Raw genomic sequence first — 25284 nt, 5'->3', positions numbered from 1 at the left:
GTTTTCTATACATATTTACTGAACTTACACACTTTTTCTTTCCTTTACACGTTCATACATTCCCTCATTTTTCTACATTTTTTCCCAGTCATTTTACACTCCTGAATTTTCTCTACCTCTTGTTGTGTTGAACTTGGCCTTCAGCCCCCTTTATGTGTTGGAAATTCTCTCCTTATTCTGATCTTTTCATATTGTACCATACTTCTCTCCAAAAAATCACAGAAGAAACAATTAAAGAGAAAGCGCAGGAAAAGTGGTATGAAGAAGGTGTCAAGAAGAGCAGTTTGAAAGGAATATAAACATATAAAAAGCGTTATAAGAAAATAAATTATATGAACAATGATTTGCGAAGCATTTTTTTTTTTCAAAGCCAGGTCAGGGAGCCTTGAAACAAGGGTAAGATTAAAAAATTTAAAGAAGTGAACGAAAAATGTCAATTATGTTTTAAAGAAGACGAAACTTTAGAACACTTATTGTTAAAATGTGTAGAAACCTTAAAATCAGGGAAAAATGGAAATGGATCGATGAAATGAAAAAGGAAGGAAATTTGGTTAAATAAGCTTGGAGGCTAGGCTTTAATGTAAATGGAAGGGAATTAAGTGAGAAAGAAATAGAAAAAAACAAAGAACTTCTTGAATTTTGATGGAAAAAGAAAATGGAAAACTTTAAATGAAAAAAGGGCAGTACTTTATTTCTCTTTTTTTCTTTTTTCAGGAACGAAACTTCCGAAGAGAAGGAAGGAAAATAACTTGAACCTGAACCTGAACCTGAAATTTGACTTTTTCCCGAATGCGACACTTCTTTTTTCACGTATTTTCGCTTTATCATACTTACTACTTTCTATCTGTTTTATGACTTTGTACACATCTTGTTACTTTTTTATCATTTTTCAACTATTCTAATATTTACATTTTACACGTTTAATTACCTTTCTAAATTGCCGATATTCTTGTTCAAGAGAGTGATAATGATACTATGCAAAAATTTTTTAATGCTTACTACAAACAAACAATCAATTGCCGAGAGAGTAGTAGTGGTTGATGAAGAAGAATAAGAGGAAGAAGAAGAATTGGAAATACAAAGTTACTCTTGTGAACGTACTTGTTAATCATTTCATTAACACTGGCAGCGTAAAATATAAGGGGAGTATAAGAACAGTATTAAATTCTTATTATATTTCAATTCAAAATGGCTGGTAAGGCGTCTGTTAAGTCGGAATTGATGTGCAAAGAAGAAATTGCTTATGACTTACCTAGTGATGATCCGCTCGAAGGGAGAGGGTGGACATACGAATTAATGAGTGACAACAAAGAGTTAATATTATCTACAACGGAAGGAGATGTATCAGTGGACAAGGATAAAGCTAAGTGCTCTCTGGATGTGAAACTAAACGTTGATAGGGTGAAATCAGAATTAGCACTAGAAGAAGATCCTGAATTTGAAAGTAATATAGAAACGCTAAGAAAAATTGTGGTTCAGGAGACTTGCGCGTCGTATTCTAATGACTCCCAACAATTAACAACAAAAAGTTTAAATTCAGTTCGGCCAGAAAGGTAATGTTCAATTTTTCATTAACTAATTGGCTCAGATTGATAATACGGTTACATGGTTTCGGAAATTTTGTTGGTTAAAAGCAATACTTCACGAGAAATATTTAGGTATGGGAGATGTCATGAACGTAAGTTAGTAGCCTACAATTTGGAAATGACATGGCACACATAGACAAGCTGTATACCAAATAAAAGTAATAACAAGATTGATACGATCCACACAATTCTTATGTAGTTCATATCTCGATAAAATAATGATTTCTTTATTATTGGTTACATATTTCTCACTAATTGTTCACATATTTAAAATATGGGTGCTCGACGATATTGTTTTATTTATATAGAGACTTATGTAAAATACCAAATAATAAGAATGGTAATTATTCTAAAATTTTACAAATGTAAACCTGTAATGTATTATATTCGAACATAAACTATGGACGTTTGTGATTTTATTTTGATTTAGCTCAAATGGGTGTAGCTTGATTTTTCCGGCTGGCTTCGAAAGACATAAGTAAAATACAAGATAAAGAATATTTTAACCAACAATGGATGTTCATTATTTGTAGAGGTCCATACATCAGTCCATTTCACAGCTTCACTCATTTTTTCAAGGAAGTCGACTTTTTACATTCCCAGGAATCTTTTTTAGGGTATGAACCTGTATTTTTCAATATGGGATCACTTTAGGGGCTTGGTGTACGTACATAATATATGAATTATTGTAAAAACAACGCTAATCAGCATGTGCTAGATGGCCGGTAAAAATAAGAGTTCTATGCAGATTAGGGCATTACGCAGAATGTGGGTAAACAAAGATAGCGCAAAATTCTGTATTTAGGATGACTTACACATCTTACGTGTTGAATGTGTTCTTGTACGTTCCTAAGTATTTTGTAGGTAACATGCTGAAATGCTTTCTTTGCTTGTATATTTGTGTTCCAAAGTAACACAATACATTAGGGACGTAACTTCTTAATTATATGGATCCCTTCATTCCCAAGCATTTTCATAGTTCCGTGTTATGATTTGCCACACTAAATTTTGATACTTCATTTCGCTTACAGTGGTTACTTGCTACCTTGACAAGGGGTTACTTTGCACATCGGGCATTACTTCGCCAAAATATGAAGAGAGTTTCACAGTCATCCGTCGGTAAAACCATGAACTGTATACGGTACACGAAGTTTCAACTACCCCCTACGATAGAACATGTAACTCTATTTTGGTGTTAATGTTGGGGTCAGCATCAGTTCTAATTACAGAGAGGCTTTGTTGTTGTAGTAGCGTGGAAAACAGTCACTGTAAGGACCGCCAAATTTTAAAAGAATTTCCGTCAATGTTAAGTCAGTTTCATTATATTAAACATTGTAACTTGCATTATACAACGTAACTGATAACCGTTTGAACATTTTAATACAAATAAATTAGTAAAACGGCGGTTAAGCCATACGGAGCGCCATTCTGTGCGTAACTATTTGACAACACAGGTTGTAAGTCATTCATTAAAAATACAGATTAATGAATTGGATCCTAAAACCAACAGTTCTGACAATCTCTTACAGTTGAAGCTTGCAGGGTCCCTGACGATTCGAATGAATCGTTTCTACCCTAAGACCTTACATACCACCCTAGTTGCATGCCTTCGGTATTCAAGTCATGACAAATCAGGGTTAATGTCCGAACCCCAATTGGGCTTTCAACATTCAGGCCTTGAGGAGGCATTTTAAGAAAATAAATATAAGGAAGAGGACGACAAGAAATACACCCTGGGAGGAGATTTAATGCTACAGCCTCACATTTCAATTCATCAATTTTTTAATCATTAGTATTACTTCAGGCCCGCTCGTACCTACAAAATTGGTAGGTTTACAAATGTAACCTTTTAAAGAGCGATGGCTAATACTTATGTGTGGCTTACTAGCAATTGCACTTATCTTTATCGAGAATAAAGTCAAATCCGAGAGCATTTGTCACAATAGTGAAACACAAGATAACAGTAATATTAACTTGTTCATTAAACATTATTGTTGTTCATGGCCTACTCGTACGTAGCAATCTTAATATGTTCTCATAACATAAACCTTAGTATTACCATATACTGCGTAACTGACTTAGGCACTCCGTACTATCGATACATCATAGTATCCGGTGTTTATCGTAGTAAAGGGTAACGTGGAATCGTAAACGGGCTTCCCTTTTTCTTTTTCTCGAGATCGGTTTATGATTCCCGGCACAAGAATACAAGAGTTATTTTCAAATATCAAAAAGAATAACATTTAATTTACTTTCTCTAAATGCAAATCAAAACTCTAATTATTTTCTATAAATCCAAATCAAAACTAATTATTATATCAAAATCTAAAATCCGAACATCATTTTTATTACCATTATACTTTTCTCTAATTATGCCAAACATTAAAAATTAGAACAAAATTTTGAAATTTTAGTCAATTGCCGAATTTGCACATTAGCTGGGACCCAACCACGCGTCGGACTGGTTTCATCACTTTAATTTTATAACGAAAGTAGAGATGTCCCTAGGGGATGAACTATATTTTAACCTTCAACTCTTCTTAACTTATAATATCGCTTTCTCTGAAGTCAATTAACTTCAGTTATCATAAGTCACATTGAATGCACATTGACTTTTCATAGTAGACTGCATGTATATATTGAACGACGAACAAATCAACGAGCAACTTTATCAAATTCAAGGTTATTGTCAATTACTTTCAATATTATACTAAATTGTGTTTAACTTACAGTATTTTGACGGCGACTTGATCTTACATTAAAAATTTCGTATATTTTTTCATTATACAATCACAACATCAGATGAAAAACTTCACTATCTGAAGAGCACATTTTTTAATTACCCAAAATTTTAACTTTATGATTAATTGTAGTTATTACTAGTACTTCACAAATTATGTTCGTAATTATATCTAATTGCCTAACAAGTCTCTAAATGCTTGGTTGTATGGGGACAGTTAATGTTAATATAAACATAAAGGAGAATGATAAAAAACTCAAGCAAAATTTAATAATAAAATTTTATTATGAAGTATGGTTCCCAAAACTGGAAAGACCTGAAAAAAAAAGTACAAAACTTAAACATCCTAATAAGAATTCGATACTGAAAGTCCGCATCCAAAACGGGATAGCCATACTTTTCAAAAGTGGTGAGGTATTATTACAATTTCAAAGTCGGAAATCGCGTTCTAAATCAATTACCTGTTTAAAATTTCCAATGCTGTTTTTCCTCTCCTTTCCACATTCATCTTTCACCTCCAAATGCTGTAAGGAAACCATAATATATGACATCTAAGTAAACGTATCTGATTGTAGGGCGATATTGATGGTTTCTTGGACTGGTGCGTCAGTGGCGGTGGGCACACACTTTGATTCTGAAAAGTAACCTTCGAAATTCGGGGAAATAATCAAATAAATAAACAGTAATCCTTTTTTCATAATCTAAAAGTTTAAAAGTTCAAATTCGGTATTTCTGATTTCTCATCTCTTCCCGGGTTTAACCCGAGTTGGGGTGAAGTTCACGCTTTCTTTGTGCTAAGATTTTAATTTTCCATCTGTGCCGGTTACGCTTGTAAGCTGTAATTTAGCACGGTTACGTGTACTTTTCCAGTTAGTTTGTTTAATTTCGGAACTTTTCTCCTTTTTGCAGCGTATTTACTAAATTTCCACGTAATGACAAGCCTTCCTTTACGACGTTTAGATTTACGCTGCATTGCGATACCTGTCATAAATTTCTTTTTAGGTTTGCGCTTACTATTACTATATTTTGCCATGTAGTGTACTATAAAATGTTCGTACGTGTTTTCGCTTAAGCTTTCTGGTGCTCTTCGGAGTCGATGTATACTTCTTCTGCATGTTTGACTCGAAATAACCTCGCCTACAGCTCGACTTTAATTTGCATGTAGTTCGTCTTTGACCGAGTTTAGTGCGTTCCGAATTACGCTTACCAAGGCACTTTCCTTTATTCTCAACTTATTTCCTTCTGCACGCCTAATGTGTGGTTGTGCGTGCTGAGAATACGCTGTACGTGGAGGTCGACGCACATTGTTTTCATCATGAGCAATCAACATGTCTACATTTTGTGTAGCACTACACTTAAACTTTCGCTTTTTACAATTTCGCAATAGTGAAGTACTAGCTTGAAAATTCAAACATTTCGGCAACTGAAAATTAATAAATGTTGCATCTGATGTACTGATATGATCACGTCTGCTCATTTTAATTCTACTGATTATGCTCCTCGAAATCAAGTTTACCTTAATAATGTATTACGAAAACTCAACTGGGTATCATTGGCCATCTTATTTTTCTTCTTAACTTTGGTGTTACATTTCGGTTCTATAACGGAAATATACTTTCGACTGCGTGTGCTTTATTGGAAGTGTTACGCTTGTTTACGGTAAACATTTCCGATCGATATATTATGTACGAGATCTTCACTACGTAAAACAGAATTCGCTTGGCGGGTCTATTGTGAATTTGAAGTCCTTTTCTTCTACAATACTCAAAGCTGATAAAGTCGGAATGGATTTGCAGCACTAAAATGCAACTTACGTTAGACATACACTGTTACAAAGACAAATTTGAATTTTTTAATTCGCGCAAAACCATTTGCCTGCGACACAAAACAAACAACACTGTAACTTCGTTATCACACAAAATCATCACTTGAACTCTCAAGCCTTCCCTGGCTTTTTCGAGAGGTCGGATACGCGCAACCTGAACGCTACCGCTTATCGTGTGAAACATCAATATCCCTTGCCGGCAAAACAATTTCATTAGAAACAATTTTTTACAGGTACGCGTAACGATTCTTCTTTTTTGCTATCTCTACACTGCATATTTCCTTTTTCTGACTGTAATCGACTTTCTGGTTTATTTGGCACATGTCTTTCACAACTTGGGCTGGCTCGAATTCAAGACGGTTTCTTTTCCGCCTTGCACTCTTTTTTTTTTGTTGGTTTGCCTACACTCAATCTGTGCCGTTCGCATGTATTCATAGAACACAGTGAGACCTTTCTTTCATTCCGCTACACTTTTTTTAAACTCAGCAGTTACTGAATCAACATGATTGGCCGCGTTAACTAATTCAGAGAGTACTTCAGTTAAGGAATTATTGGCTACTTTCATATTAATACGTAAGCTGTCTGCTTTGGCATTCAATTCGCTCTTTCCTACGCTCCCAAATCGTTTCTGTTACAGGCTTTTGAAGATCAACTACTGATTCATGTATTTTTTGTCCTAGGCATCCAATATTCATTACCATTTTTGAGCCATGGTTTCTAATTTTTTCTCTAATTCTTCTGTCAATATTGCTTGAAATTGTTCTAAAACAACTAGCCTCCATATTGATATGAGGTACGAGCAACTAATTCAAAGTACAAAAATATAAATGTCTGAGTTTAATACGAAAATAAGAAACATGCACTTAAAACATGAAACACTAAGAATTTTGATATTACGATCATTAACAACCAATCCTTGTTTTTACAACTCAGGTTTCATTTTGCGAAGTGCCTCAATATAAAATTAACACAGATATAAACTAGTACCATATATAAAATATTTTCTATAACTATTCTATCAGGCTTTGATTCCATTTTGTACTAATACACAATAACACATTCAGCAAGGCCATGTGATAATATTTGAAAAACAGTATCACGTGACAGTTTCTACACAACGACTGTGTCTTCATCAGACTTCCACTCCTTCTGGTTGCTGGGAGTTGGTCATCACTTATATATACTGTCCGGAGATCAATTTTAATTAGGTTCCGCCCCTTCTTTAAAAAATAACACTTGTCTGGTTTTCACTTTCACTTTTTAGCTGCACACGTGTCAAATTAAAGGTTTACTTTTTTCCGCTGGATGCGTCCTGTCCTCTAATTATCCTTGTTATTTAGTTTCTCTTTCTTTCTTCTTCCTTTTTATTCCTTCTTCTTTAAGCAGAAACTTCTCTCACTCTTTATTTGTCGAGAATCTTGCATTCCAGTTCATCACCTTGCGTCCTGCTTTCATAATCTCTCTGGCTTCCTTCCATTTTCTCACCAAAGTCCTGTTCTCTACTTCTATGACCTCTGCTCCTTCCCACCCTATCCTGTGGTTTGTTTCTTTCTGATGCTTGTATATCGCATTGTTGTCCATTTTCAGTCTTACAACATCCAGGTGCTGCTTAATCCTTTTTTTGAATTTTTTTTGTTTATCCTATGAAAATTTTGTTACACTCCTCGCATCCTACTCTATATATTACTCCCCCTTGATCTTTGTTCGCTATTGCTTTTCTATTTTTTTCTTCTGACTAGTTCAATTCTTCTGCTTCCTCTTTTCCTGTACGTCCTAATTCCTGCTTTCCGAAACATTCTCTATATGTTCTCTGTTTGTTTGCACAGTTATTGTGTTGAAACTGTCACGTGATACTGTTTTCTTTTTACACATTATCACATAGCCTTGCTCAGTGTGTTATTGTGTATTAGTATTAAAACATTTACTCTTATTCATAAATGCACATGAAGGTGCATAGTGTAATTAGGTATGTATGTGTGTATACTCAATCAGCTGTTTGCTATCTACTCACATCTACATAGAATTAAAAATCAACAAGAAAAAATTTTATGAGCTACATTAATCTCTCTGTTGCTCTCAAGGTCAAAACATATTTACTTAACTTACGTGAAAAATCTACATTACTCAGTTTTTGTTTTTTTCTATCACTCCCCTTTATTTTTAATTAATTGCTTTCGCCGAGGATCTGATAGAAATTGACTGTCGACACTAGGCTAATCAGCTCCAAACTCAACACGTTATCTGTGTAACTAATGGTATTGTAAAAGCAGTTGTAGGAAGATTACTATAATTTAATCCGGAAAACGGTCGCCATGTGGTTGAAATTGTGTTTTTTGGTAGTTGTTAGATTCTTGTAAATATAATCGTAACCTTCACATTGATTTTAATCTTTTTCCCAAGATTTGTCACTTGTTTATTGCATTTATCCCAGCTTTGCTACGGCAGTGTGACGTAATATTGAGAACTCAAATATTCAGTAACAATAATAATAATAATAATAATAATAATATAGGTAACAAATTCCGTATGAGGACATATTGTATTAAAGCCTGTAAAATAACCCGTAGCGTAAGCCATAAGTTACAAAATAGTCGGGATTTGAGACAAGTATCAGGACCAACAGCACATACCCTCTCGATACGTTATTACAACTAGCTACATGTTATAACGGAATGTTTCCCTACAACTAGCTAAATGTTATCAAGGAAAGTTAAATGTTATAACGGAAAGTTTCGAGGTAATTTTGGTGTAGAAAGTAGGGATTCTCAACTCACAAGAGCCGTAATTACAGTTGTTTTTAACTAATGGTTATGCTGGCTAAGCTACAGAAGAAGTCGAAGGCGTTTCGGGAAAGAGGTTCCGTACCATCAAGAGACATCTCTACAGCTACTCAAATTTAAACGAAATATTTCGGCTAATATTTCGTGGAGAAAATATTCTACTACACGTTTTCAGGAAAAAAACTAAAAAAAAGAACTGAATATAATTGAAAACTAAAGCTTGTAATAAACTAACTTGTGAAGTTGGCAGATTTAATTAAAAAAGCTTTGCTACAAAAATATATACACAGATCATAATTCAGTGAGCTCTGAAATCTTATCAAAATGATGTATAAGATTCAGTCTACAGAGCAATTGTTGCTTAAAGAGTGGCATACACTATTTCTAGAATCGAGATAAGATGAGATACGATAGTTTTGGTCTCGTCTCGATTCTCATCTCCAAAGCATGACTATAGTGTGAGTTAACCTAGTCTCGTCTCGAATTAAAATGTTTCATCCCGATTTTGTTTGGTTTGTTTTAGAATCGAGATGAGAAATTCGTGTTTTCATGGGCAACATTACACAAAACCGAAATATTTTTTTTTGCCTAATATCACGTTTCTGCTTATAATGGTACGACCTGAGCGATAATATTAATTAAATATTCTTCGAGAAAATTGTTATTATTGTTAGTATTATTTCTGAAAATTTGATAGTTCAAGTGCTGAAACAAACGTGTATTCAAATATTTGAATGTAATGAAGCGTGTGTTATCGCCGATCTATTTCCATCAAAATTCCTAAAGTAAAAAAAAAAAATGCTTGACGTGTATTCGAACGAAGAACTTCGAGATTACTGGTCAAGCCCCTAGGCCACTGAACCACGATCACAACGCTGTAAATGATTCGTCTTTAGTCTTGTTACTCTATGTTTCTCTGCCTCAGCTTGGAAAGTTGTATGTAATTTTTTAATTGGTTTCAAAACGTCTTTCGTGTTCCTCTTATGATGATATAAGTGAATTATCTTCGGTACAGTTTCTATTAATACGTTGAGTTGTTCTTAAACCTTTGGATCGCAAGTTGGTTTTTTCTCCACACGAATCTACACATAAGACAGATTTAATTCTCATACTGTGCATTTGTGTCAAGACAGCCGACAATACCTGGTCATAGGCTTATGTCCGCCACGATATAAATGATAGTTTAATTTGATATAGTGAAACAAACTACAGCAACTTATTTTGAGACAATAGTGATATGGTACTCCATTTCATATTTCTACAATATTTAATGTAATAAAACATGTAATATAGCGAATGATTACATGTTTTCTTGCTACTTAATCATTATCTCCATTTTCATTTCATTGTTTGTTGAATTCGTTACAGGCGCGATAACATCTTTGCTTTCCACGGAGAAGGGAATACGTTTACTACATTAAATAAATCCATTTCTCATTCTTATGATGAATCTGATACTTCGACGCAGTTTGGCAAAGAATTTCATAGATCACGTTTGACAAAGAATATGGTGACACAGGAAAGTGAAAAAAGTCATACGTCCCAAAATAGTGATAAACGCTCTACTCAAAGTTCAACTATGTCAAGTGGTGAGTTAGTGCATTCAGGTGAAAAATCTAACATATGTGGAGTATGTGGAAAGGAGTTTAGAGTATGTTCAAGTTTGGCTACGCACATGGTGATTCATACAGGAGGAAAACTACACACGTGCCAAGAGTGTGGCAAGGCATATAATCAACGTTCACATTTGGCTAGACACATGTTAATCCACACAGGAGAAAAACCTCACACGTGCGAAGAGTGTGGCACGGCATATATTAATCGTTCGTATTTGGCTACACACATGTTAATCCACACAGGAGAAAAACCTCACACGTGCCAAGAGTGTGGCAAGGCATTTAATCAACGTTCACATTTTGCTAGACACAAGCTAATCCACACAGAAGAAAAACCTCACACATGCCAGGAGTGTGGCAAGGCATTTAATCAACGTTCATATTTGGCTACACACATGTTAATCCACACAGAAGAAAAACCTTACTTGTGCCATGAGTGTGGTAAGGCATTTAATGATCGTTCAAATTTGGCTTCACACATGTTAATGCACACAGGTGAAAAACCTCACACGTGCCAAGAGTGTGGTAAGGCATTTTATCGACGTTCACAATTGGCTAGACACGTTAATCCACACAGGAGAAAAATCTCATACGTGCTAAGAGTGTAGTGAGGTATTTAATAGACGTTCGACTTTGGCTACACAAATGTTAGTCCGCACAGGAGGAAAACCTCACACGTGCCAAGAGTGTGGTACGGCATTTACTCGTCGTTCATATTTGGTTGTCGAGGTTCCAGTTAGGCTGCACACATGTTAATCCTCAGAGGAACAAAATATCACATATGTTACGAGTGTGACGGCGAATTTAAATATCGTTTAAGTTTGGTTACACACATGTTAATCCATACAGGAGAAAGAGGTTAGGTATGCTAAGAGTGTGGTTAGAAGGTTAATCGAAGTTCAACTCTGGCTACACATATTAATATGCCCTAAGTGTGGTATGTCATTTGATAAACGTTGAAGTTTGGCTAGAGAAATGTTAACCCACACAGGAGAAAAACATCACACATGTCGAGAGTGTGGTAAGGCATTTAATCTACGTTCGAAATTGGCTACACACGTGAATCCAAACAGTAGCCAAATCTCACTTTGCAAAAATCCTGGAATATAATTTTTTCAACATTCATACGTGTTCAGCCACACAATATCAAAACCTCACACGTGAAAGGTGTGGAAGACGATATAGTCTACGCTCAAACGTTGAAACGCAGTTGAACACATGTCAGTCACCAAAGAGATGCAAAGATCTTAGCAAGGCGTTTACTCAAGGTTCACATATTGCAAAGTAAATGATAATCCACAAAGGACAAAAATCTCACACGTGCGGAGAGTTTATATGAGATGTCGCATTTTGTTGGAGGAATAGAGATGATATAATCTACGCTGTTATTTCTACGCGTGCTATGAAAATTGTACTATCCTAAATTGATGTTTGAGTAGAATAGTCGACGAAGGGATGTCATTTGTGTCTGACGTTATCCCATGTTTATTGTAGATCATATCTAAGCTCAAGTTATAGTCACCAAAATGAGCAACTTTGTCACCTTCTGACAACATCTGGAAATGTTCGTGGCATGTTTCAAGTAAACTTAGAGCACTGTTCCTATATGGTCTGCTGAAACACCCGACGAAGACTGTTTTTGGACAGACTTACCTCTGCTCAAATAGTTTCACACTCACGTACGAGACCATTCTGTGCTCTGCTGCCCCATTAATTTTAATACTACAAAGAATCCGCCTGTATGGTCTTGCGGTCTTATTTCTATGTAGAGAATTGGTTGAGAAACGACATTCCACTGTTCCTTATTGATATTTTCAGACATGTTTCGCTCACCACTAAACAGCCACATTTACGGCACAGTCTGTAAAATTGTTCGTAACACTTTGTACGTTTATGTAGTATAGTTTAAAGGTGGTTTTCTGTTCACTGCACTTTTGAGTAGCATTCTACTGTACATCACCACATTAAACGCAGAATATAAAACATTTGATTTGGCACACTTCTCTAGCGTGGGATCACGTTGCCCAAGTCACTCACTCTTTTCTTGCCATCTGAGTTGAACATTGTAAATTATTTTAATTGAGTGTTCTCTACCAATAAATGATAACGATATTTCACTGCATCTCCAACTGTCAAACGCAGACTCTAGCCGTTGCCTTACTACTGGGTTCACAATAGAAATGATAAAGCATAGAGATAGCACAAATATTTTTCCCGAAGTAGTAGCTCGAACTTTAAATTTCTGCGGTTTGATGCCGTCTTTTTATATTTTATGCATAGACGATCCTAAGTACATAAAAAAATTTGCTACTGCCAAACTTAACATACAGATTTAGAGTGTGGATAACTTCATTATTCAAAATCTATAAAAGAAACTGTCGACCTTCTAACCAAAAGTTTTCCACATACCTTTCATTGTCCCGTTACGTAGTCCCAATTTGGAGCTATACCAATGCATAACTTGTCCATATTACACTAATATATCGAAAAAGTAAATATCACCTATATCAACAAACGCTTCCAAACTCAGCACTCTTTATTCATGCAATATATACTACCTCACTTTAGAACCCACACCAAATCGCTATCAGCATACTCCTTGTCCCTAATGTTTACGCTCTGCCAGTACACTTTACCCTCGTGAGATACATTGTTCTTAACCTTATAGTGGTAAGGTGAAAAAAATTTTTGTGAATGCTAACATTTTGCCTCCTGGACCCAGGAACATTTTTGTCTGATAAGATGTGAACTAGGATTTAAATTTGTATTATATTTATAATATTAAATACAAGCACCAGACAGTGGATACGCTTTAAGCGAAACTATACATTTTTATTGAGGCAATACCTTTTTTGATAAAATTAAGTTCGATAATTATGTGACTATTTTATTGCTTAAATACCGGTACTGAAAATAAAATATTTATTAACTAGAAAGAAGTAAACCAGGATTTCTCCTAATAGCGGTATATTCACGTTTCAATTCTGCAGCAGTCTCCACACATCATTTTTGCGTGACTTAGGCAAATCCACTTACAGCACTTTTGGCAAAATATCTGGCCTTACTGTGTTTATACATGTAACATCGTCCTCGCTTTCCTACATGATTTGGTACAGAAGCATCTTCTAGAGTTAATCCGAAAAACCTTGCTGTGTTCGCTAAATGTATAACATTACTACTAGTCGGTTCTACATTTTAGAAGTGATAAAACCACGTTATTTGCCATCGTGTAGTATTTCTTTCTTCGTCATATTCAGTAGGTATCTGGTCTACTATGTCCATCCCACCTTTAGTATCGTTGTAAAATGTGACGATCTCTGGCTTCCTGTTATCTCTGGTACTCTCATCTAATTTGACGTCATTGTGCATACTTGAGATCAGCACTAAACACAGATATTTCTTAGATGCATACGAACCAATGGTGCAGTTCTAATTAAAACCAAATACACTACTGTATTCTTTCCTCCGTTTCGCATTCACAAACGCGGGGGCAACTCTCTTGTTTTTACGAATTGTCCCTATAATATTTAACTTACTGTCTCATTCCATTTATTTAACCAAATTGCAGCTTGCAAACCGATTATTGTAAAAAGGTCTCTTTGCAAGATGAACCATGAATCTGTTGATACAATCTCTTCACTACTTCTTCAGGTTTGTTATCTATCTGGAACGGGCCTTCTGGTTGTGTCCTCACATACACTTCTATATTTGTTGTGTAGTATAATGTTTCACCAACAAGAATAAAAATTTTAATTCCACATTTTGGAGGTCTTTTAGGCATATAAATACGAAATCCACATCTTCCCCGGAAATCGACAAGTGTCTCACCCAAAGTTCCTAACATACCAATTAAGAAAACTGTTGTTGCAGTTGTTTACAAATAATTCAAAAAAAGTCACGAATTGGGGCTTATCTGGGGCTCAAGGTTATATCTGATTATGTTATTCATTAGCATCTTCCACTCTTTCATCCATCCTATCCTGCACAGTAATCACTTTCTGCTCAGTTTGGCTTCTCCGGTTCCCATCATCACATAGAGATGACCCTACGCAAAAGACACATTCATTTGTCTCATTAACAATACACATGTGTTAACTTGTGCTTCGCACCTCCCCTCATTCTCCATCCTCGTTATCCCTTTACACATTTTTTATTTTCTCTAATTGTATTGTATTTATATTGAATCAATCTGTCTATATTAAGTTGTGTTATATATGTTTACTTACATAATAATGCTAAGAATCAAAGTTCCATACGCCCATTTTTCTTTTTCTTTTTGATTTTTTGTTAGTTTTTATACCGTATAATTGTAAAATTTCGATAGAGCACAGATCTCCACTTACACTTTGTAAATAAATTCTTTTCCATCACTTACGTTACAGAGGGCGTAACCTTTTCATAGGTTGCTAGTCACTTTGATTTGCCGGAAAAACGTAGTGCATTCACATACTTTCTCAGCTGGCGCACATGTAGTGAGGCGTAGCTGCCAAGTCTAGACTCTATTTATTGCACTCATGTGGGCGCACAGTGATGCTAATTCATTAACAGGCGACAGGTTGCAAGAAATTGAGAGTTTTCACGAGCGTAATTTGGCTGGAGTACACAAGTAGTATAATTTTTAATCATCATTATGATCATTTTCACTCTTATCTTGTTCTCATCACATAGTTTTGAACACTGTTTCAGTTCGGTTATTTTACCGCATATGATAATTGACGATGGAAAGTCTTTCATACATCCTTTGAAGATAAAATTGCCGGGGTGGCTCAGTTGTAAAGCGTTCACCTCTGATGCATGGGGTCTCGGGTCCAAACCCTGCTCCCGCCAAGTTAACTTTGTGGTGGACAAACACCTTGTGCTTGGGTTTCCTCGGAGTTCTCCAGTTTCCTCCCACTTTCATCATTCCACAATTTCATTCATGCTCAGCATACACTGAACCAAGTTTCCGGAGTTCTCGTTCTCCGATCAGTGGCAACCACCAAGCATCATCAACGAGTTCACCACCATTTAAGAAGCATACAAATGCACAAAGCATCTCGAGCTCCGACTTTGACTCCAACCAGCTTATCCTCCTCTGCAGCCTGTCTACAGCTTGCTAAAGCAAAACTACAATCCAAAGTACTTTAGTTCGAAGGTTTTACTTCTTTAACTTTTCCAGTATCGGCAACGCAAAGATATTTCGCAAATGGTAGAAACAAAAAAATGGATTCATCATTAAATCACAGTCGGCCAACTTCGCAAAATAATTCGTGACAATCCAGTTTCGAAATGTTCAGGAAAACTGACTTTAACTTCTCTCAACAACATCCGACACTAGCAACCTCAGCCACATACCATGTCAATAGTAGTACGAGGGGTCCGTCTATCTATAACACTTGATATATAGGCTAAACTTCCTGAAGTGGGATACACCTTTAAAAATGCATCCGTATTCGCAACAATCATGGACCAACGTACATAGTTCGAATTCTGAGAACATCACAGGATACTATCAACGACCTTTTGCATAAACAAATCTTAGTTTTCAAGAAGAGATGCCGATTTGAACAATCTTGCTTATTACGACCAATTCCTCTCCCAGGTAAACGCTGTCAAGAAAACAAAGTACATCCTACTAACAGGTGAAACCTATGAACCTGTTATCCTACAAAGAGGTGCACACTTTTCCTTTTCCTTTGAAAACTGTCCGAATCTGCAACAAGTTCCAATCTGCAACACTTGGTATCAATTCCCGCCTCCGAGATACAACTACAAGTGCAAGTCTCGGCTTGCTCTAGAAGAATTCAGGCCGAAACTTGTAGTACCACTATTGACTCATTATGTTCAAAATGGAAAAGGTGAGACTTCGAAAGACTAATCAATGTCTTTATATGCATAAACTATTAGCATTTGTCACCCACACACTTCAAAACGTTCGTCTTTTGCACAACCATTAATATTAAAACACGTTCAGCACGCAGCTCGCAACATTCTTCACCTCGATTTTCATGACACTTACATTGGTTCGTACGTGCACTTTCATGTATCTCCACCCGAAACAACTATTTAACTTCATAGTGATCATGTATCTAGTTATTTGACTATGACTTTTATTTCTATTTCTCAACATTCTCCTGTACTTACCTCATAAACTCATATTTTAAAAACTATTACACGAGAAACAATTTGACACATTACTTATCAGTAAAACGCATCTCACTCCCAAACTTAATTGCAAATTTACCTGCTATTAACTCATTCCACACGATATGAAGCTTCCGGCTCGATGCGCCACTAGCGGCGTTACAATACTATTTTATCCTTACACATGTAATATTTAAAATAAGTAGAAGCTTTGCTTTATATATACTTGAACACAAACAAAATATTTGCTGACCAAAACAATATATTCACATAAAAATATTACATACGTGTTACAGTTTCGCCAACTAACATTTTGGCTTCATCAGACACTATGAGATACATGAGAAACGTGCAGTCTTATATACACACAAGAGCTGAGATATCTTGCTTCTGATTGGCTCCTCGCAGCAGCCAATCCATTTTAAGTATTCTAATTCGTATTTCCCTATACCGTGGCTTCCTATCTGTTGTAAATTACACACACACCTAAAAAGGACGATCTTGGCACAACTAATCTAAACTAACAAATAATTGGCATAAATAATTAAATAATATTATAAATATATATAAATCCACATAAATAAATAAATATATAAATAGCAGATAAACATACAATTACTCATACGCTTAAAAAGACGACACACACGTACAGTATATACTAGTGGTAGGCGCAGAAACCGGTTTTTCTGTTTCAAGTTTCCAAGAAAAACCTAAACCGTTTTTTCAAAATTTAAAAAAAAAAACGGTTTTCACCGAAACCGGTTTTCTCCACAAAAACCGGTTTCGGTTTTTAAAAAAACGGTATTGGTTTTCTTCAGAACCCGGTTTCAGTTTTCTTCAAAACGGCTTCGGTTGACCGAAACCGGTTTCGGTTTTCTTCAAAGCCGGTTCAGTTTTTCATCAAAACCTGTATCAGTTTTTCCAAAACTGGTTCTATTTCTGACCAGAATATTTTTCGTTGTTCTCCGGAACCCATTTCCTTTCCACAGATAGTTTTTTGTGTTTTCCAGAACAGTTTTGAGTTTTAGTTTTTACTAAAACCATTGCGATGTTTACCGAATCCGGTATTCGTTCCTTGAGAATCTACATATGTCTTAGATCTTCAAATCGGCTTAGTTTTCAATCAAAATTGGCTTCCGTTTTCATCAAGAACTACCTTTGAGCTTCTACTTAAATCCAGTTTGAACTTTCATCAAAACCCAGTTGGGATTTTTGTTATAACGGTACTTTATTATTATTATTATTATTATTATTATTATTATTATTAGTTACGCTTAAAAACATGTTTTTCCTTCGATTCAATATTCACTCTTCTGTAAATCTCTAGTTGTTTCGAATACAATTACCTTCTTTATTATCAATAGACTTTCAGAACCTGGATTTATTTTAATTAGACTAGCTTAACCTGCACACTCTACACAGTGCATCATTCACATATGAGCATGAATCTTCTTGTCATTCCTCACAATATCTGTACATGTCCCCTTATAGACACAAATGAAAGACGTCTTGATAAAAATCGGCAAGGGGTACCACAAAGGAGAGATTTTTTGATTATTTTTTCAATATCTCGCACTGTTTGCAAGATTGGGCCTACTTCTTGTTGGAATTTCTACTTCATGTATGATCAGTGCTTTCTTTCTTCTTGCATGCAGTATGTAATAAGCAAATACATTACATACACAATTTATTACAATGCCACTGATATCTGGTGTTCATTAGCAAAACATACTAAATATTAAAGATTCTCCATCACTCGAGAAATAGTTTTCTTCGATTCCCATTATCAATTGATCATGAAACAAACGCCTGAGAAATATACAACCACTGTATACAAACATGTTGTGTTGCAGTGTATAAATTATAGAATGTGTTATTTTTTAAAATGTCAACACCTCCAGTGTACCCTAAAATATGTATTAAAGAAATAATGGCCACGTTTTTTAAATATTCAATTGGAACTGGGCCAATCTACACAAAATTTGGAATCGACCAGCAAAAATGGCACGATTCTAGCACTTGTGGTTTTCGAGATCTCATTGTCAAAACGATTGGAGACAAACATATAAACTTTTCTTTGCACACAAACATATAAACCTAACATTTTAATATATAGATATTTATAGTCACAAGTGATCAATTTAATGGGGAGAATACTGAAATGAAACACTATGCCCTGTATGATAGAATTGCGTAATATTATGTAGTAGATAGAAGAAATGGTAATACTAGTACAAAAATTGCTTGATTTATTGTCTTCACTAATAAAGACAGACGGAGGCATTCCTACGGAGGCTCATCTACCGCTTTTTCAAAAATTACTGTGTATTGTTTCTTTGAAACGGCTCATTCTTAGTACCGTCGTTGAATTAACCTACTATAGCGAACTTTTCGGCTTGTTTGAGAACTGGATACCGAAAGTCCGGATAACTATTTACCAGTAAGAAATTGAAATGTATGTACGCCTATTGGTGTTCATTTCCTGGCCTCAGAGTACAAAATTATTGTGTAAATCAATTTTTTCAAGCGCTCTGAGCATCATTCACTAGCGGTTTTCGAGCTCGACACAACGTAATATTTGCGTTTAGTTTGCGGTAATGAAAATAAGCATTAATAAATAGCTTTTTTCAGTTTTGTATTGTGCTGATGTACGCACATTTTGCTTTGCATGAACACAAATCTCTACCACGCATTGGTCTCATGCAGTGACACACATCACAAATGGAGTGTTATGTCGAAGCTTCAGATTCTTAAGGATGATCCTATTTCATTCCTGTACAGTTAATGGAGAAATTTTTGTGTCTTCTTTACAGGTCAAGTTGCTATGATCAAAAATACAAGAATTTTAAACCATCTAAAATGTTCTAATTTGGGGGTCATAAAAAAGGGTAAAAGTGGATCTGAAAAGGTAGGAGGACGGTAGGTAGCAGCATGACGTTACGCTTGTTCCCCCTTCCTATATTTCTCCATTGTATTTTTTTTTAGGAACTGGGCGACGCCTAAGTGCTTTTTCGAAGTCGGGACGGACCCCCCCGCGTTTAGAATCTATACCCTAAGTTGCCGTTTATATATATATATATATATATATATATATATATATATATATATATATATATCAACGCACGAAATATTGATTTAGCCTCTCATCGTCAAACAGTTTTGAACAATGGAATAACAAGGCTCCCTCTACGCGGTATGTTCTTCCTCATATAGGTATTATTTTCTCCCTTAGTGTGATTCTAGGAAAGTGAAGTGCATTTGATTTTAAAAATAAGAAAATTAAAAATAATAAATAAGTAAAATAAAAATATTAGGTTCATTGTAGTTCTAAACTGGCTATGATATGCTATACCACCAATTACAGTATCAGATTTAATTTCTTGTGGACACAATCGAAGGGTGGATACATTTTACTTGAGGGGGGTTATACTGAAAAGGTTAATTTCACATTATTTGCGCGATATTAATATATACTACCAGTCTGGGGTGCAGGTATAGCCTACGGGTAGCGCCCGCCTCCTTGGCCCCCTTTGGCATTGTTATTTGTACCGGATTTCAATAACAACTCCAGGTAAGGACAGTTCTATTAATATTTTATTTTGTTTAAGAGATGATAGCTTAAAACTAAAATATTGTTGTATTAAAAGATGTTTCGATGTGCACATTAGCTAGCATTGTTAAAATATACTGGTAATCAAATGTACGAAAATGTCATTTTCTGTAATATATAAAACAAAATCCTAAACAACGTTTTTGATAACGTATAACGTCCTTAAATGTGCTTTATTCTAATTTGAACGTTTTGTAACCTAAAAGTCTTAAGCCTATAATGTGTTGAGCTCTTGATAGTAAACATTTGCAGGTGCATATGGTGCAACGATTGTCAAGGTCAACTGCGCAAACGCACTGAGCAAGCATTTAATATTTCAGTGAACTGCAAGATAAGGGTGAAAGTAGCAATTAAGTGTTAAGCAATTAAGGTGAAGCAAAGCACAATATGTCACGGAGTATTGTATTAATAAAGTGATTGCACGGAACACTCAATCAAGAGATGATGACGATCCTGGAATCTCTGGTTCTACAAAACACATCACGTTAAAGTAAGAAGATTTAAACACTTTTCTTTCTTATGTAATTTGATTCAAGGGATATATACCGTCGTGTGTTTTATCATGCAATATTTCATTTAATATTTAACTTTCGTTATTTTGGACATCCGTTTGGTCTAGTGGCTAACAAGCTTGCCTACGGCACGCGTGGATTTGGTTCCCGGTGGGATACAGTTGAACGGAAAAAGTGGTTCAGACTCCATTATAATCAGTAAGTCCAAGTCTCTTTAGTCATCATGGCATAACCGTGGGGCGGTAAACTGAAACAAACCAAAACTTTCGTTATTTTATTTTACCTTAAAAATGGCTTTAAGAGATAAGGGGATGTACAGTAAGGGCAGTGTTTAAATTCGTGATAAAAAAAGTACCGGGGTCCTTCCTGGCTACCATATATATATATATATATATATATATATATATATATATATATATATATATATATAATGTGTATGTGTGTGCGGTTTATTCAAATCTTGTAAAATTCCAGGCACTTCCATATTAAATAGAGTTGGGAAAACTTGTGCAAACACAAATCAAACAAATCTCATGACAACATAGTATTTTAACATAATGTTTATGTGAATAACAATATCAAAATAGCTGATAAGACAATGAATGCAGTTAAGTCACAGTAGTTTCCATAAAGCTTCCTTCGATTTGTTTTCTTCTGCCTAGAGATTTCTTTCCTAGCAACTTGAGAGGGCGGTGTTTCTTCCTTGTGATATCCAGCGCTTAACGTACAGGAGGGGTTGCGGACAATGGCAAACCATTAATATTTATTGTCATTAAAGATGACACACTTCTAACCGATAGCGCGTTTCTAGTTGGCGTGAAAACATTATTCATTACACTGAAACCCCTCTCACACTCAGCATTGCTGACTGGTATCGTTTGCACACACACTGCATTAGTACCTTCATTCTCCCCAAGACCTGCCTGCCTCCACTATCCTTAAAGTCGCGATAAGTTTGAATAGTTTCTCGAAAACACAAAGAAAACAATTCACACAATTCTTTCAAGTCTTGTTCGCTATAATCGACATTAATATTTTCCGGCCAGTACTCAGGGTAAATAATTTTCATCATTTCGGAGTACACAGTGTCCTTCTCAGTCAAGCACCTTCTGTTCATAGAACTGGCCTTTATTAATTTCCGAAGCGTCGTTTTTACTGCCATTCATTTTCAAGGGAACTTCTTTAAAATATTTCTCTTTTATGGCTCTCTGTACTTCTCTCCAGTATATGCCTCCTCTCTCTTTATGGGCCTTAAACACCTCGATTGTTCTGTATATGAGCTTGTTTGCCTTCGGTAGGGCTATAGTCTTTTCTTGCAAGGACTCTGAAAAGCTAGAAAGCTCACACAAGACAGTAGAAGAAAGAACTTCTTAGTTTCTGTCACTATCCGCCCCCCTCCTCCCCCAAGGATTTTATAGCTCAGCTATAGCCCCTGTTGAAAAACAAATAGAAAAAAGAAAACTACCAGCAGCGACCAGATAGAAAAGAACCTTGTTTCTGATATTTTCTCACTCCCCGGTTGCCTCAGTAATGCACTTGAATTTTACATTAATGTGAGCCACCGAGCTACCGAAATAGTGACAATGGAAAGTTAAAGTACGGATTTTATCAACATTATTTCAGAGGCGGAGAAAATTTTTAAAAAAGCACCGAGAGAAGATCCCGGGCTGAGCCCCGGCAACCAAAAAATTACCGGGGCTGAGCCCCTGTGGGCCCCGGCTGAATTTAACCACTGAGTAAGAAACACTTCTGGATGGTACACTTTTGCCGTAAATTTCCATATGGGTGTACCATTCAGAAGTGTTCCTTACTGTACATAAAAGTATGAGGCTTCTTATATTGTTATAGCCCTATGCATACTAACTAGGGTTGCCAACAGCCCGTTATTATATATTGCGGTTATTTTTATTAAGGTCGGTAACCAGTACACACTATAAACTTCTTACCAGCCTCTTTATGACCACTATTTTGAAATTTATAATCCAGAATAAAACATTAAACATCCTAATTCTTGAACAGTAATAAGTTTTCATTGTATTATACATTCGGTGATTTTTTTAAACCTAGGGCAGTTCATTTCATGATTTTCATTTTGAGTTTAACGTCCCTTTTAACATTGTTTTCGACAATAGACACAGACAGAGGCGGATCCAGAACCGACTTCTGGGGGGCGGTGGGTCGTCATACTGCTACCTTTAAAGGCTCCAAATTTTGGGATGGGTTTTATTTATATATATAAAATAAGAAAGTTTTCTCTTCTGGGGGGGCGATCGCCCCGATCGCCTCCTTCCCTGGATCCGCCCCTGGATACAGAAATGTTTAATTTGTCATAATTGTGCGGCATAAATATAGCGTGAGGATTTGTGCAAAAATGACACGTACAGATTAAGATACTCTTTTTTCATCTCTCGATAATTTTAAAGAAGTAGCAGTTACTGTTAAATAGAAGAAAATGATCGATACGACTTCAGAACACAATGTATATATTACGCTTATAAGTGCATGTATTAAGGATATGCAGAATACGGGTCCTAATGCATTTTGGTGGCCCCGCGTAGCGAAGTCGCTAACGCTTTCGCCTTCGGTGTGAGCGGTCCCGGGTTCGATTCCTGGTGGGGGCACTCTTCCGAAAATGTGTAAAACGCTTTTTCATGCCAGCCATCCTGAATGAGGTTTTCCTGGGTTTTCCTCATTCACACCAGGCAAATGCCAGGGTGGTACCTAACTTTAAGTCCCAGGCCACTTCCTTCCTTTCCCAATCCTTTCTTCCTTCTCTTTTCCCGGATTGTGTGCTCGCCGAGGGACGTCATCCCTCAAAATGTTAAGGGCTAAATGGCCTTAAATGCCGATAGCCCAGAAATCAAAATCCTAATGCATTTTGTCCAGGATAGTACATTTCCTTCCCATGGATGGGTTCGAAGAGAGAGACTTTTCACTTAGGCCTATATCACAGGAAATTTTGAGTGATTGCCGGTAATTTCTTTTTTCCGTGTTGGTAACCATAATACTCACCCATTTTAATTTTACGAAAGAAGAAGCATATATGGGGATGATGGGTAACATTATATGTTTGAAAACAGTTGCGCGTATCCCTTACCAAAAAATTATATCCTTACTTTCATGCCCACCTGCAACGGGAGTCAAGGAGGACATTGCCCCCTGGATTATCAAAATTGGTTCGATTCCTCAAAATACATATAAAAACAAATTTGCTTATTCACACACATTACTGTAGTAAACTTACGCCATGAGCATGCAGTAGAACTTATTGTGTGTTTCAAGGGGCTTGTATTTGCAATTTTGCTTGTATGTCAGCCTCCCACCCTGGAAAAACCAAGCGTTCGTTACTGCTTAAACTACTGGTGTTTAATATTGTGTGAGCAATAATTTCATGCAGTGGCCTGAGGATACTGCACCAGAACGACGAAATTTCCGTGGGCATTTCTCTGATTGGGCTTAACCTCTGGAAAACTAGTATTTTAGTAGTACTGTACTACTTACACTCGTTGCTTATTCAGTTTCTCCGCGGAGACTCTTCTAAAATCGTCAATGTGTATGTTTGTGTGTGTTTGGGCATATAGCATCAGTTGTGAGGAGAACAAAGACGAGGGTCATTCAAATAGTTACAAGGCTCATTTTATTATAGAATGCTATTCTCACAAAATTTTATTTACACTATGCATGAAACACTCTCATGTGAATGTATTTGTCCCATCTACTAATCAGTTTTCCGAAAGCTAGTTTCAGGTACCCATCAAAGACTTGTTGAAGCTTTGAGGTAGTGTTGGGTAAATTACTTGTAAAAATGTAACGCGCTATAAGTTAGTTTACTTTCCCTTACTGCATATCGTTAACAGTAAGGGAACGTTACTTCCCCTAGAAAAGTAACTGTTACCCTACTTCGAAAGCAAGACAAGTAACACGTTACCTTTATGTCTGGAACTTTGAATATAATCATATACAAAAAACCTTCTTTTCATTAAATTTTTCCTACTACTATCACTATTATTATTATTATTATTATTATTATTTATTATTATTATTATTTTTATTATTATTACACATTCTGATTTTTCCCGATCGTAATAATTGATTAGAACTGTAGGTTGATAATAGTAGCGCTGCTATATCCCTTCATGCGGGCAGTTTAGGCTTGCTCATCAGCGTTAATTATGGCACCCATCAAACATATCTACACTAATAGCAACAATAAACAATGCGCTATTATTGAAATGCTATACTGCACTGTAAAAAGAATTGTATGCGTAAACTGCAACTTTTGATCACTTCTTTTACATTTATATATTTAAGCAACAGAAGGTTGAGAAGCGTGTACAAAACGTGTGAGAAATGTGCACGACTTGCACCCTTGGAAGTTTCTGCGCATTTCCCACACATTTTGTCACAATTGCACTCCTGTTGCATACATATATATATATATAAAGAAGTAACTAGAAGTCGGTGCAGTTTACGCGTACATGACTTTTAGGGA

At 35.9% G+C, this 25284-nt stretch overlaps 1 protein-coding gene across 1 annotated transcript; it reads left to right on the top strand.

Moving 5' to 3' along the window:
* The first annotated feature begins 773 nt into the window (after positions 1-773).
* On the top strand, positions 774-20418 carry LOC145675977 (uncharacterized). The gene is made up of 2 exons (XM_081746805.1): positions 774-1553; positions 10300-20418. Exons 1-2 carry the CDS (start codon positions 1189-1191, stop codon positions 11153-11155), a joined length of 1221 nt encoding a protein of 406 aa, XP_081602931.1. The 5' UTR covers positions 774-1188; the 3' UTR covers positions 11156-20418.
* The last annotated feature ends 4866 nt before the right edge of the window (positions 20419-25284 follow it).

Source organism: Thermobia domestica, chromosome 18, assembly GCF_964235325.1.
Source record: "Thermobia domestica chromosome 18, izTheDome1.hap1.1, whole genome shotgun sequence".
In the NCBI taxonomy this organism is placed as follows: Eukaryota; Metazoa; Arthropoda; class Insecta; order Zygentoma; family Lepismatidae; genus Thermobia; species Thermobia domestica.
This window is presented reverse-complemented; position numbering and strand designations above follow the sequence as displayed.